Genomic DNA, 16,828 nt, shown 5'->3' on the forward strand with positions numbered 1-16,828 from the left:
ACATTCCAGCAAAAACGTTAAACATAATCTCTAGTTATTAAACAGCTTTATGTATTTCTTACAGTGTAATTCTAGTGAAGTACCATTCCCCAGAATACTGAAGTGTAAAGTATACATACATGACATATCGGTATGGCAGGATTTTCTCATCAATTCCATTGTCAGAAAATAAAAACTGCTACATACCTCTATGCAGATTCATCTGCCCGCTGTCCCCTGATCTGAAGTTTACCTCTCCTCAGATGGCCGAGAAACAGCAATATGATCTTAACTACTCCGGCTAAAATCATAACAAAAACTCTGGTAGATTCTTCTTCAAACTCTGCCAGAGAGATAATAACACACTCCGGTGCTATTTTAAAATAACAAACTTTTGATTGAAGATATAAAACTAAGTATAATCACCATAGTCCTCTCACACATCCTATCTAGTCGTTGGGTGCAAGAGAATGACTGGGAGTGACGTAGAGGAGAGGAGCTATATGCAGCTCTGCTGGGTGAATCCTCTTGCACTTCCTGTTGGGGAGGAGTAATATCCCAGAAGTAATGATGACCCGTGGACTGATCACACTTAACAGAAGAAAAGAGAATCTCAGAAAATAAAAATAATCTGAATGAAAACAGAAAATGAAGATATGCATCTATTGTAAACAAATAATGCCATCACTGACCAAAAAGGCAGAATAGACCATATAAACACCATTCTAAAAGATGGTACACTTATATGACAATTCAAAAAGATTTTTTATCTTTGGAACAAATAGTCTTGAATAAAACCCCAAAACCCAGTTCCTAAAATGAAACTGGAATAAATACCCCAGAAAACTCCAGGTCTGAGCAGCGCTTGAGCCCCAATGGGTGACCAGCCGCACTTCACCAGTACTGAAAAAATATAGGTCTGAAACACACTTCAGGAAAGTGTTAGTCTTACTGGAATAGCTGGAATATGATAGAGAAAAAAGACTTCTCACAGACAGTTTTACTCTGAATCCTATTCTGTACCCAAAGTCTAAGAAGTTTGGACCGAATAGAACCAAACAAAATTTCAAAAAAGTCTTAACCTGCCCCTTACCAGCCAAGCTGGAATAAGAACCGCACCTACATGCAAATTTGGGGAGCTGACTTTGAACTTTTAAAAGGCTTAAATGAATGAAGAAAAAACTTCCAATTATAAACATGTTACTTGGGAAGAATTCAGGATTCCGTTCCTTAGTAAGAACAGAAAACTAATATAAGCTTAAAGTTTTAGTCTTAGAACTCAATCTTGAAGCCTAGAGTAACAGTTAAAGAATTGAATCCAATTATGAACCAAATAATTGATTATCTTGGAAAAAAAGAAATATGGATTTTAGAAATCAAATTAGCATTCCAAGATTAAAATCACAAAGTTCTTCTAGCTAAAATAGCTAAAGACATAGATTAAACCTCATTTGCGAAAATATTTAATAAAATGACAACACAAATGAAATTATTAGCATGTTAATCAAGTTAAAGGACCAGTCAACACACTGGACTTGCGCAAACAACAAATGCAAGATAGCAAGACAATGCAATAGCACCTAGTCTGAACTTCAAATGAGTAGTAGATTTTGTCCTTTTAACAATGCTAAACAAATCATAATCCGATACTTGATCTTAAAGTATCCAACCAGAAAGATGAAGCAATTGCAACCTCAGCAAAATAAATTACAGGACTAATTAAAGTACCTGAAAATAATTTTCCTTAAATAAGATACAACCATCTGAAGGAAAAAAAAAAATACTATTTGCTATAAGAATAATAGTATATTTAGCAGGAGTAGAGATAGCCCCATTAACTTGAGGAATCTTTCCTCAAAACTAACTGCCGGCAAAGAATACAATTTAAAAACCTTAAAGAAGGACTAAAAGAAAATTCTCAGCCTATTCCATTCCCTAGTATCAGGAACTGGAAAAAACCTCTGAAGAAATCACAGAAGATAAATAAGCAGAATTTAAATGTTAGCTAGTCTTTAAAATCCAAAGAACTAGTTACTTCAATATCCAAAATAATCAACACCTTTTGAACAAAGAACAAATGTACTCTATTAAAAAATAAAAAAGTAGATTTGTTAGTGTCAATAGCTGATAAAGAAAAATTCTGAATGAGAAAAAATCATCATCAGAGAAGGATAATTCATTATGTTGTTAGTCATTTGAAACTTCATCAACTAAAAAAGAAGTTTGAAAAAGACCTAAAAATGTATTCTATTATCCGACAAAGCCTTTAAAATAGAATCAGAAAAAAATTCTTATAAATTTCTAAGAATATCTTGTACATAAGATGTAAAAAGAATAGCAATATATAAAGCAGAAATACTAATGGATTCTGCATGTAAAAGTTTATCATGATAACTTATTACAAACCATAGCTAAAGATAAACATTCAAACATTTAAAATAAATGAACTTAGCTTTGGTAGGACTGATCTCAGTCAACAGGAATCCCTCAGCATGTTCTGATCCAGGAACAGTGTATGGAAAATCTTGCAATATGTAATAGAAAAAAAAAAACATATAAAGCAAAATTATCAAATTCCTTAAATGACAGTTTCAGGAATGGGAAAAAATGCAAAACAAACAAGCCTTTTTACAAAGTTTGGAAAACTGAATTGTGGGTGTGGTGTATTTATAGGCATTTTAAGGTTTGGGAAACTTTGCCCCTCCTGGTAGGAATGTATATCCCATACGTCACTAGCTCATGGACTCTTGCTAATTACATGAAAGAAAGAAATTATATATATATATATATATATATATATATATATATATATATATATATATATATATATATATATATATATATATATATATATATATATATATATATATATATATATATATATATATATATATATATATATATATATATATATATATATATATATATACAGTTCCATAGAGGGAAAGCACAATCTCACCATTTGTTGAATGCCACGGTGCTCTGCTGAAAATAATCCACAACGTCCACAGAATGCAGGCACTCACTGGTCTTGTTAAAATGTAACAATTTATTTAGAAATCATTAAAAAGACATAACGTTTCGGCACCAATATGTGCCTTTGTCAAATGTCAACATGTAAGCAAACGAATATACAGCACACTTAAAATCAATATGACACACAGTTAAAAACATACCCCTTTTAAAGATGTAAGCAAACTATTGCCGCCATGCCTCCACTCACGTCTTCCCATCAATGGCAATGACGTCACGTACGCACGCTACGTGCCTAGCGTGATGACGCATGGCACGGCGTTGCCATAGCGACGTCGGGAAGCCACACGCGTCAGAGTGGGGAGTGACTTAGTCACGCATATAGACTACTATCAGAGATTTCTGTGTATAATTGTTGCTAACAGCAACCAAAGCAATCCACAATATGTAAAGCGTGTTAAGAATTTGGGCATAGCGGTTTATAGACAAACCATTAATAATGTTTAGAAACATATTATTACCTGGCATATTAGTACGTAATCTGTTAGATGATTAGATCTAATGTGTGATTTCTAGATACAAAAAACTGTCAAACTCAGAAAAAGATCAATCTAAGGGCCATCCTTAAAGAATGGGTACGAAATGCCAGAATAGACAGTAAAGAACATCAGCACAGGAAGAGACAAGGCATCTTGCCATTACTATACATAGTACATATTGCAGATGAGGACTAACGAAAACCAACAGTATTAAATGTATCATTATTGGATTTGTAACCCCTGGTGCACGCCATTAATGGATGTAGCAAAAAACATAATCAAAATCAGATACATGTATGTCCAATTACATATACATTATAACCTCATACCACCCTGGGGTACGGATAGAAACTTTTTAGTGAATAGTGAGCTATCATTTTAGATAAGTCCAGGGCAATGACTCTTCAGTGTGATGTTAATAGAATGGGCTAAAGTCCAGTGAGGTGTTGAGGCCTTTAGGGACCAATGTGTCCAACCTGTGGATCCACCTGCTTTCAAGCTGGAGCAGTCTATTGGCCCTATCACCCCCTCTTGGCATGGGGGGGATATGATCAATTAACATGGACCTTATACTTGACACGGAGTGTTTCAAAGCCACGCAGTGGCGTGCCACTGGCTGATCTGATTCGCCAGACTTCAATGCAGCACGAATTGCGCACCGATGGTTTACCATCCTGTCACGGAAGGGGGTGATCGTCTTACCCACATACACGCTGGAACAAGGGCAAATCAGCATGTATATTACAAAGTTACTCATGCAACTCAGACGATGGTTAATTTTGTACCTCTTGTTTGAATGTGGGTGCTGGAACGAATTACCCCGGATCATGCTATTGCATGTGGTGCAATTGCCACAGGGAAAACATCCCATTTTGGAGGTTTTAAGCCACGATTCCTTGTGGTAGTGTTTAATAGGATCCGATTTAACTAAATGGTCCCTGAGATTTTTGGCTCTGCGATAGACCAATCGCGGAGGTGGCATATTCCGAAAAGGTAGCGTTGGATCAGTCTCCACGACCGGCCAGTGTTTACGCACTGCTCCTGTCAACTTTTCATTACCAGGTGTATAGGTGGTGACCAGGTTTAGCTGTTCACGTTTGGTTTTGCACTGTTCTTTGGGGCCATCCATACACAGCCTCTCTTGTGTCTTGATAATTTCAGCCCTGGCATACCCTCTGTTACTCAATTTTTTGCCCATCTCCTCCAACTGAGTGGTCCGTAATGATAGCTCACTATTATTTCTCAAGACTCTGGTGAGCTGGGAAGTGATGACACCTTGTTTTTGTTGTGCAGGGTGGAAGCTTCTGGCATCTAATAAGGAGTTGCGGTCCGTGGGTTTAGTGTACAAGGATGTACCGAACCGCAATTTGCCTGATTCATCCACCTTGAACACATTCAATTCAAGAAAATGTACACAATTTAAATCAAATTCGAGCTTAAAACGTATAGGAGACTCCATAAGGTTCAAATGTGACACCCACTCACGCAAAGATGATTCACTACCCCTCCAGATGAGAAACACGTCATCAATATAGCGTGTATAATATTTCACCATGGGGTTCTCAAAAGGCTTCATGAGTTCACGTTCATACCATGCCATGAAGATATTGGCGTAAGTGGGTGCCACATTCGAACCCATGGCAGTCCCTGAAATCTGTAAATAATAACTTTCCTCAAACTTAAAATAATTTTTGTCCAAACAAAATGATAATGTGCAGAGGAATTCAATAGATGGTCCAAGGTAATTGGCATTACCTGTCACCATGGACCTGACAGCCTCCACCCCACCCACGTGGGGAATCACTGTGTAGAGGCTGTCAACATCCATGGTGACCAGAATGTCATCCTGTTGAAGATCAGAGTAATCTCTCAGGATTTTCAAAAGATTCGGTGAGTCCTGCAAATAAGCATCTGTGTTCTTAACCACATTCTGAAGATGTGAGTCAATATAGATGGCTATGTTGGTAAGTATAAACCCCCGGGCAGATACAATAGGCCTGCCCGGTGGGTTCACCAAGGTCTTATGGACCTTTGGGAGAAGGTATAGTGTGGGCACAACCGGATAGTCAGTAGTGAGAAATGCATTCCTTTTCACTCAAATGGCCAGCCATGAGGCCATTTTGAAGGAAGGAATCGATGACAGACTTATAGATAGATGTAGGGTTGCTTTTTAATTTGACATAAGTATTCGCATCGGCCAGTTGTCTAAAGGCCTCCTGATTTTGATTATGTTTTTTGCTACATCCATTAATGGCGTGCACCAGGGGTTACAAATCCAATAATGATACATTTAATACTGTTGGTTTTCGTTAGTCCTCATCTGCAATATGTACTATGTATAGTAATGGCAAGATGCCTTGTCTCTTCCTGTGCTGATGTTCTTTACTGTCTATTCTGGCATTTCGTACCCATTCTTTAAGGATGGCCCTTAGATTGATCTTTTTCTGAGTTTGACAGTTTTTTGTATCTAGAAATCACACATTAGATCTAATCATCTAACAGATTACGTACTAATATGCCAGGTAATAATATGTTTCTAAACATTATTAATGGTTTGTCTATAAACCGCTATGCCCAAATTCTTAACACGCTTTACATATTGTGGATTGCTTTGGTTGCTGTTAGCAACAATTATACACAGAAATCTCTGATAGTAGTCTATATGCGTGACTAAGTCACTCCCCACTCTGACGCATGTGGCTTCCCGACGTCGCTATGGCAACGCCGTGCCATGCGTCATCACGCTAGGCACGTAGCGTGCGTACGTGACGTCATTGCCATTGATGGGAAGACGTGAGTGGAGGCATGGCGGCAATAGTTTGCTTACATCTTTAAAAGGGGTATGTTTTTAACTGTGTGTCATATTGATTTTAAGTGTGCTGTATATTCGTTTGGTTACATGTTGACATTTGACAAAGGCACATATTGGTGCCGAAACGTTATGTCTTTTTAATGATTTCTAAATAAATTGTTACATTTTAACAAGACCAGTGAGTGCCTGCATTCTGTGGACGTTGTATATATATATATATATATATATATATATATATATATATATATATATATATATATATATATATATATATATATATATATATATATATATTCATATATATATATTCTTGATATATGGCTCGCACAGTTAGAATGCACAAGAAACCAGGTGGAAGAAAAGACTGAAGGCTGTGATTAGAGAAGGAGCTAGGTCAAATGTCATAGGAAATGGCTCTAGAGCATTATTTTTGTCTAATATAGCGGTGATTGTAGTATGTAGAGAAGACGTCTAGTAATTAGACAGCCAATTGGCAGTGGAAATAAGAAAAGTAACAATTTTGCCTTTTTCAAGAATTCAGGGTACAAATAGTAGGAATGGGCGAATGTGCTGAAAGTGCAATTTGTTTGGTAGAACGTATGGTCCTGTGGACATTCGTTTTGGACAAAAAAAATATTGAGAACGAAAATCCATTAAAATTCAGAAATCAAATGTTCTTTCCGGCTTTCGAATGTTCGTAATTAAATCGAATATCCACATTGGAAATTTCAAATGTAACATTCGATTTAACGAATAAGATTCAGAAATGCAATACTTCATGTCGTAGGGAATTTAGTAACACGATATATAATAGATACAAATACATTTATTCTATTTTTTAAATTTTAAATTTTGCATAATTTAAATATTAAGTTTAAAGAGAGCATTAGAAGTACTATTAAAAATATATTGATTAAAAAAAAATTTTTAACTGCATAATTTGAATCTAATTAGAAAAATTAGAATCAAATATTACCTTTAAAGATAGCATTAAAGGGACAGTCTAGGCCAAAATAAACTTTCATGATTCAGATAGAGCATGTAATTTTAAACAATTTTCCAATTTACTTTTATCACCAATTTTGCTTTGTTCTCTTGGTATTCTTAGTTGAAAGCTTAATCTAGGAGGTTCATATGCTAATTTCTTAGACCTTGAAGACCACCTCTTTTCAGAATGCATTTGAACAGTTTTTTCACCACTAGAGGGTGTTAGTTCACGTATTTCATATAGATAACACTGTGCTTGTGCAGGTGAAGTTATCTGGGAGCAGGCAGTGATTGGCTAAACTGCAAGTCTTTTAAAAGAACTGAAATAAAGGGGCAGTTTGCAGAGGCTTAGATACAAGATAATCACAGAGGTTAAAAATATATTATTATAACTGTGTTGGTTATGCAAAATTGGGGAATGGGTAATAAAGGGATTATCTATCTTTTTAAACAATAAAAATTCTGGTGTAGACTGTCCCTTTAAAAATACCATTATATTAAACGGATGTTAGAACTCTGTAGAAACATTTGAAATGAACAAACTAATGTGTTCAAATTAGTTTGTTAGGGATAGGCAAAATGTTTTGCAACATTTGAAAAATTAGTCTATTTTGCTCAACAGCCAACAGAGTAAAAGCAAACCAAGCAATCAATCTCTCTAGAACAAAGAAAAAGGGCATCATACCTGATGAAACCACCAGCGGATATAGAAGCTAAAAAGATCTTGGTTTTAAACTCTTTATTCAAATCAAATTATTGTTAAAGGGACAGTCAACTCCAACACTTTTATTGTTTAAAAATATATATAATCCCTTTATTACCCATTCCCCAGTTTTGTATAACAAACATGGTTATATTGATATATTTTTAACCTCTGATTACCTTGTATCTAAGCCTCTGTTGACAGCCCCCTGATCACATGGCTATTTATTCATTATCTATTGACTTGCATTTAGCCAATTAGTACTGTGCCCTGCACAACTCCACGGGAGAGAGCACAATGTTATCTAATATGGCACACATGAACTAGCAATCTCCTGTTGTGAAAAGCAAATAAAGCATGTGATAAGAGGCTCTCTGTAGTGGCTTAGAAAAAGGCAGACATTTAGAGGTTTAAATATTATAAGTATACTAATATAACAATGTTGGTTGTGCAGGGCTGGGGAATGGGTAGTAAAGGCATTATCTATCTTTTTAAACAATAACATTTTTGGTGTTGACTGTCCCTTTAACTTTACATTTGCTGCTGCCTTTGTATTCATTTACACCAGTTTGTATGACCGGCATAAGAAATTACTTGTGGGTAGTGGTAGCTTTGAATATAGCTTGTTTAAGAGCTTTTGCTGCAGCTAATTTGTTTTGAAGAAGATTAACAACACTAAGAACTTTAGAAGCTACATAAATAAAAGCTGGAGACTGTAAATATCCAAACATTCGATTTAAAACCTTCAGCGCTTATTTAAACCTCTTGATCTCAGCTCCCTAGAAACCCCCAAGACCTTCCGTCTGAAAAGAAATTGTGGGCCTCATAGTGGCAATGTTTAAGTACATATTTTTCATAAATTAACAAAAACAAAACAAACACCTCCATTATGTTTTTCTGCTGTCAAGAAAATAAAAAAATAAAAATTATATGAAAAACAGAAACAGGATGAATTTACAGGTGAAATAGGTTTAGAAACAATTTGTTCCAAATTTTGGCAGCTCAAACAAAAAATAAATATATCCATCCAAATTATACAGATGACTAAAAACAACAAAGTTATCATCATCGTCGTCATTGTATTCATTAAAAGGATGTGAAATGGCTGATAACAAAAGGGTCTGTCACAAATGCATTGCAAGGCTTTGCTTTTGCTTTTTTTTGTTTCTTTAAAAAAAAAATATATATATAAAATGGATGCCATGTGCGGAATAAACCAATTGCGTTTAGTTTTAGTGGGAGTGGTCACTAACAGCCAATGATTAGTGGAGCCCCAGGAGCAACTGTACAACTGATGCGCTTCCTGTAAATTTCACCTTAAAGTTAAACATCTTTTCCTTAAAGGGCCACAGAACCCAAATTTTTTCTTTTGTGATTCGGAGAGCATGCAATTTTAAGCAACTTTCTAATTTACTCCTTTTATCAAATGTTCTTCATTCTCTTGGTATTTTTATTTGAAAAGCAAGAATGTAAGTTTAGATGCCGGCCCATTTTTGATGAAGAACCTGGGTTGTTCTTGTCGATTGGTGGATAAATTCATCCACCAATAAACAAGTGCTGTCCAGTGTTCTGGGCTTTCTTTTTCAAATAAAGATAGCAACAGAACGAAGAAAAAATAATAGGAGTAAATTAGAAAGTTGCTTAAAATTGCATGCTCTATCTGAATCACGAAAAAAGTTTAACTGCTGCTTTTCATATAGTTAATATAAACTGTTTGAGTAACATGTCCCCTTAATGTCCAGATCGTATTAATTGTAAAATGCTAACTTTGAGCTAAGGTTGATATTTAGTGATCATAACATCTTTAAGAATAATATCAAATTCTACACCAGATTTATAGATCACGTGTTAATAGTATGGGAAGGAACTATGGAAGAACTTGACAGCTTCCTGGGTCATCTAAATGATAACACTGGTAATTTGAGATTTACCTTTAACTCTTCCAAAACTAAGATGCCATACTTAGATGTCCTTAATAATCATGTAGAAGAAAGAGTGGTCACATAGGATTATAGGAAAGAAGTTACAGGCAACACCATTCTCAGAGCAGATTCACTACACCGGCCTCAACATTTAAAGAGAGGTCAGTATATAATGCTGAGACGCAACTGCACTAGCTTAGAAGATTACTGGAAACATGCTAATGATTAAACAGAACGATTAACTGATAGGGGCTATAATTCTCAAACATTGAAAATATTATCAGAGCAGCTATCTGGCTTCAACAGAGAAAGTCTACTTAAAGATATGAAAAAGAACACTGAGCAAGGAGGTATCAATTTTATTACCATGTATAGTAGACAATTTAATGACATCTAACATTTTCAGGAAAAGAATGCCCATACTGGAGAGTGATAAGGATTTGCAGACTATTTCTACACATTGTAATTTGATCTCCCGTAGATCAGAGACTATAGGAGATAAGGTAACAAAAATGTTTGGGTCAAATACTAATTCTAATAAGTAACAGCAGAAGCAACTGGCTATCTAAGAGAGCTGGATTCTATAAATGTGGAGGTAAGCCATGCAAATGCTGTGACTATGACTTAGTTGGTGACAGCTTCACTTCTACCAATACAGGGAAGTCTTATAAAATCAGAGATCAGATTAACTGTGATGCTACATTTGTCATTTATCTTATCACATGTATGTGTTGCAAAATTTCAGTATGTAGGACTCACTTCCAGGTTTTTAAGAGACAGGATCAGGGAACATTTACTGTCTTTAGAGGCCGAAGCCCCTAAGACACCGTGGTAACGGAGATATCTTCAGATATCAAGGCATTGAACAAGTTACATTAGGTGTTAGGGGAGGTGACTAATATCTGGCTCTCCGCAGGAAATAATTTTTTTGGCTCTATACTCTTAAAACTAGATTTCCTTCAGGGATTAATAAAATTAGCGTTGTTAAACTCTTTATTGATAGAAGTTAGATTGTGTATCAACGTAAATTATGCAAGTAATACTGTATCTGTACTGGATGTATTCTCTTTCTTATGGTAATAGTTTGCATTTACCTTCTATACATATTAATGAGATAGCCACTTTTTAGGTTATTTGTTTTTTGTGAATTGTGTCACCTAATGTTTAAGATACATCAGGTTTACTCTTTATACAGCAATATGAAGTATAAGTTTTGCATACATGTTCCCATATTAAATATTAGGTTTACATGTTTTAAAAGTGTTTTATAGTTTGTTAACCTTTTAATGCCGTTATGCCATTCTATTCCGTCATAATTACACTGGGCTTTAGAGCCGTTATGACAGAATAGAACGTCATAGCCAACGGCTGTCCTGAAGCCTTCTGTACTTTCTGGATTTGATCGCGGTCTGGAGGGCGTTCCTAGGGTTGTAGGGACGCCCCCCAGACGCGATCCAATAATTGAAATCAGTTGTTCCGATGCAGACACTTTAACCCAGTCACGAAAGGGTTAAGTGAATCTTGTATATATTTAAGTTTATATGTACTAATATGTTCATTCTAATGGAGGCTGTGAATAGGTTAATTGGTTAAGATACTCACTATGTATTGTGATTGGATGAAGTGACCACCTCCTTTTGTGATTTAACAGCTGCTAACACTCGTTTCCCAGCTCTGATGAAGTGCCCTTGAGGCAGGAAACGCGTCAGCTGCAGTGACTGTCTGCTGTGCGTTTTGGAAATCTCTCCTGGCTTATTTACACAGAGACTGCAACATTGTTGCTAATTGTAAAATGAGCTGCAGGGAATTTTCATTCATTACTGTTCTAAAATGACAAAAAGAATTGTACGTCTACACATACCTGTTTCAACAGTAGGATCTATGTAAAATGTATCATTAAAGGGATGGATAGAACCACGCTGGTAGTGTTGTTTACAGATTTTCAAGCCTTTTGTTCTGCCATCTTTATCATAACCAACGGTACCCAGTGAAATGTTCTCTATCTGTCGGTACTATAAAAAAGACTAGTTAACACCGAAACAAAATGAAAAAGCTAAACATTTAGCATTAAATTACAGACAAGAATGCAAGAGTTTTATATGAATTTGTGTAGAGCCAGTGAAAGAGTTTAGACCTGTTTAAAAGACACTAAATGCACAAAAGTTGCACATTTTATCTATGCATTTATTAAAATGTCCCTTTTATGTCAGTAGGGGCAATATTAAAACCACAGAGCTCACATATGGCAGCAACCAATGAATAATGTTTAAACACTCCAGCAGCAGATTCAACCCCTAAAGGATAGAGGTTTTTCCCGTTTCGTGTGTTAAAAGAACCACTCAGTGCAGTAGAATTACATAATTAACACGTGCATAATAAGAAGAGAATATATTAACACCTACTCTGAATTTCAAATAAGCAGTAATTCTTTTTGAGAAAATTTATTTTTTCTCCCCTTTTCTGGCCCCCTGTATCATGTGACATGCATCAGCCAATCACAGACTAGTATATGTATACCCTGTGAGCTTGTGCACATGCTCAGTAGGATCTTGTTCCCCAGAAAGTGTGAACATAAAAAAGACAAAATCTGATAAAGTACATTGGAACGTGTCTAAAAACTGCTGCTCTATTTGAATCCTAAAAGATTATTTTGACTTGAGTGTCCCTTTAACAGAAGCCATTTTGGTATTTTTGCTCTGACTGTTAATGTCTTTACTACCATTGTGCCATAAATGAGAAATTAACAGATTTGCAGAAAGTTGTTGAATTTGTTAAGTTAGACTGTGTGAATAAAGAGGATTTGTAAGAATTTTGTTGTACCAAACTGTATAATCCCCTCGACCCAGTAACTACTGTATAAATTTGTCGATTTCCTACATGAAATTTATTGATTCTTTAGTCTCCCTTATTTTCAGCAAAAAAAAAGTTGGCAACCCTATATTTAATATAGTTAAAAAAAAAATAAGAAACAGGGCTTTCGTGGGATCACTGGCTGTTACAAGTGTATCCGCTTCCTCGGTTCCCTCACTGCAATCTGAGAGATAGAGGAAGGCAGATCAGCGTGTGTGTGTGCGCTTGAGAAATTATATATATATATATCTCCATATATCTTCAAAGTGCATATATATCTCCATATATCTCCAAAGTGCATTGTGGAGTACAACAAAAACATAGGGGGGGTAGATTTAGCTGACCAGTGCCTGCAGTCAAATTTAATTAAAAAGAGACAAGAACCTAGTACAAAAAAGTAGCCTTTAACATTATGCAGACCGCAGTGTATAATGCGTATGTGCTATACAAAAAAAAAAAAGGAAATTTATGCTTACCTGATAAATTGATTTCTTCTACGATACGACGAGTCCACGGATCCATCCTTACTTGTGGGATATTATCCTCCTGCTAACAGGAAGTGGCAAAGAGCACCACAGCAGAGCTGTATATATAGCTCCTCCCTTCTCTCCACCCCCAGTCATTCGACCGAAGGTATAGGAAGAGAAAAGAAAAGCTAAAAGGTGCAGAAGTGACTGAAGTTTTGAAAAAATATATAATCTGTCTTAAAATGACAGGGAGGACCGTGGACTCGTCGTATCGTAGAAGAAAACAATTTATCAGGTAAGCACAAATTTCCTTTTCTTCTACAAGATACGACGAGTCCACGGATTCATCTTTACTTGTGGGATACAATACCAAAGCAACAGGACACGGATGAACGGGAGGGACAAGACAGATACCTAAACAGAAGGCACCACTGCTTGAAGAACTTTTTTCCCAAAAATAGCCCCAGTAGAAGCAAAAGTATCAAATTTGGAAAATTTGGAAAAAGTATGAAGGGAGGACCAAGTCGCAGATCCGAAACTAGTATACCAGCGAGTCATTCAAAGCAGAACAGCACTGGGAGAGACCATATTGCCAATTGTACAGCCTCTCCTGGAGACAAAGTTAAACCCTTTGCTCACATAATCCTTAAAGGATTACTTTCGGTTATAATTTTTAAGCCAAACAACTAACATATTAAAGTTAATAAGCATTAATTAAAACCTACTGACCTATATTTTCTCCAAAACGAAGTTTCATAACGTTCTAAAAGTTGTATCTTTTATTCGCTGATGATGTCACGTTATCCTGCCCACTATTTTCAGCACTGCATGTTCAAAATACTTAAACCAATAACTTTGTGTTTAAAGCGCCATTTTGAAACCTAGGTATTGTAAACGGATTGGTACAGAGCAAAGGATACCCACGGAGTGGGTTTGGAAAACAATTAAATTTGCAGACAAGATTTCTGATATACGGTAGAGATATGTTAATGAAATGCTATTGATAAAAAGCGTATTTGGGGTAGTTAGTAACAGGCATAGAAAATATTTACTTACAGTGGCCCTTTAAGGGAGTCCTCTGCCGTAACAATACGCAGATGTTTGGAAATGATTCCACATATCTCGTTAAATTGAGGACTATAAGTGGTTGAGAAAAGAGGTCTTGATTTATCAAAACCTGTTTTGATATGGGTATTACGTTCAGCCAGAAGGTCTGCCCTATTGAGTCTAGAAACTTCTAGCAATGCCCTATCAATAGTTTTAGACCTATACCCCATCTGTATCAGTGCCGATTTAATTTTTTCACTTTCAGAAATAAAGTCCACTTCCTCTGAACAATTGCGTTTAATGCGAATGAAATGCCCTTTAGCCACCCCAAAGCCAGTATGCCTGGGGTGGCAGCTGTTCGCATGTAATGTTGTATTAGCGGAAATGGGCTTTCTGTAGAGTGAGCAGGTAATTTTGGAAGAGTCAGCGCTACCTGACAAAAGGACATCCAAATAGGATATTTCAGTTTTATGAAATTGGTAAGTAAATTGTAAACCAAATTCATTATTGTTCAAAGAATCAACAAAGAGGATGGCCTCCTCCTCGGTGCCAGTCCAAATGAGGAGGAGGTCATCTACGTAACGCTTGTAAACCTGTATGTATTGTTTGCAAGGATTCCTCTCTCCAAAGACGTGGGAGCGCTCCCAAACTCTCATATAGATGTTGGCATAGGCTGGTGCAAATTTGGCACCCATAGCGGTCCCACGCCTCTGGAGGAAGAAATAACTGTCAAACTGAAAAAAATTGTGTTTGAGTAAAAATTCAAGTACCTTGCATATATAACTTCTAAGGTCAGGGTGGTAATTGCTATATTTGGGTAAGAATAAATTGACAGCTTCAACTCCCAAATCATGTGGAATTGCGGAGTATAACCCCATCCACTGTTAACCAGGAGGAGTTAACTTACAAATCTGTTCAACAGAAGCATCGTTTTTAAAAGCCCATGTGGAAGCGACAGCTCTAGTAGAATGAGCCGTAACCCTTTCAGGGGGCTGCTGTCCCGCAGTCTTGTATGTCAGGCGGATGATGCTTTTCAGCCAAAAAGAAAGAGAGGTAGCCGTAGCTTTTTGACCCCTACGTCTTCCAGAATAAACAACAATAGAGAAGATGTTTGACGGAAATTCTTGGTCGGTTGTAAGTAGAACTTCAAAGTCCGAACCACGCCCTTCTTAGAAGAAGGATTAGGACACAAGGAAGGAACCACAATTTCCTGATTAATATTCTTATTAGAAACAACCTTAGGAAGAAATCCAGGTTTAGTACGCAAAACCACCTTATCAGAAAGGAATATAAGATAAGGCACATCACATTGCAACGCAGAAAGCTCAGAAACTCTTCGAGCCAAAGAGATAGCAACTAAAAACAAAACTTTCCAAGATAAGAGTTTAATATCTATGGAATACAAGGGTTCAAATGGAACCCCTTGAAGAACATTGAGAACTAAAATCGAACTCCATGGCGGAGCTATAGGTTTAAACACAGGCTTGATTCTGATTAAAGCCTGACAAAAAGACTGAACGTCTGGGACATTCGCCAGACGCTTGTGTAGTAAAATTGACAAAGCGGAAATTTGTCCCTTTAAGGAACTAGCTGATAATCCCTTCTCCAATCCTTATTGGAGAAAGGACAAAATCCTAGGAATCTTAACCCTACTCCATGGCCCCAATTTATCAAAGGGCTTGCGGACCTGATCCGACACTGCGGATCAGGTCCGCAAGACCTTGCTAAATGCGGAGAGCAATACGCTCTCCACATTTAACATTGCACCAGCAGCTCACAAGAGCTGCTGGTGCAACGCCGCCCCCTGCAGACACGCGGCCGCCAGCAGGGAGGTGTCAATCAACCCGATCGTACTCGATCGGGTTGATTTCCAGCAATTCCTGTCCGCCTGCTCAGCGCAGGAGGACAGGGTTATGGAGCAGCGGTCTTTAGACCGCTGCTTTATAAGTTGTGTTTCTGGTGAGTCTAAAGACTCGCCAATAACACGGCCCTTCAAGCTCCGTACGTAGCCCTTGGATTCGCACCAACAAAGATATTTACGCCATATCTTATTGTAAATCTTTCTCGTGACAGGCTTGCGAGCCTGAATCAAAGTATCAATGACCGATTCAGAGAATCCCCGCTTAAATAAAACTAAGCGTTCAATATCCAAGCAGTCAGCTGCAGAGAATTTAAGTTTGGATGTTGGAATGGACCTTGAATGAGAAGGTCCCGCCTCAATGGCAGTTTCCACAGTGGCAGAGAGGACATGTCCACTAGATCTGCATACCAAGTCCTGCGTGGCCACGCAGGCGCTATCAAGATTACTGAAGCTCTCTCCTGTTTGATTCTTGCAATCAGACTGGGTAGGAGAGGAAATGGTGGAAACACATAAGCCAGGCTGAACAACCAAGGTACTGCTAGAGCATCTATCAGTACAGCTTGGGGATCCCTTGACCTGGACCCGTAACAAGGAAGTTTGGCATTTTGACGAGATGCCATCAGATCCAATTCCAGAGTGCCACATTGACGGATCAATGATGCGAACACCTCCGGATGAAGTTCCCACT

The 16,828-nt window shown here is 37.1% G+C and overlaps 1 protein-coding gene across 1 annotated transcript in view; it reads right to left on the reverse strand.

Annotated features, from left to right (window-relative positions):
- Nucleotides 1-16,828, reverse strand: part of LOC128640733 (mucolipin-2) — a 236,447-nt gene that overhangs the window by 33,566 nt on the left and 186,053 nt on the right. The window contains exons 4-6 of the mRNA XM_053693160.1: nt 11,777-11,927; nt 5,900-5,958; nt 5,247-5,421 (exon numbers count right to left, since the gene is read on the reverse strand). Coding sequence (XP_053549135.1) covers nt 5,247-5,421; nt 5,900-5,958; nt 11,777-11,927 — 385 coding nt within the window. The remainder of the gene's footprint in view (nt 1-5,246; nt 5,422-5,899; nt 5,959-11,776; nt 11,928-16,828) is intronic.

This window comes from Bombina bombina, chromosome 10, assembly GCF_027579735.1.
Source record: "Bombina bombina isolate aBomBom1 chromosome 10, aBomBom1.pri, whole genome shotgun sequence".
In the NCBI taxonomy this organism is placed as follows: domain Eukaryota; kingdom Metazoa; phylum Chordata; class Amphibia; order Anura; family Bombinatoridae; genus Bombina; species Bombina bombina.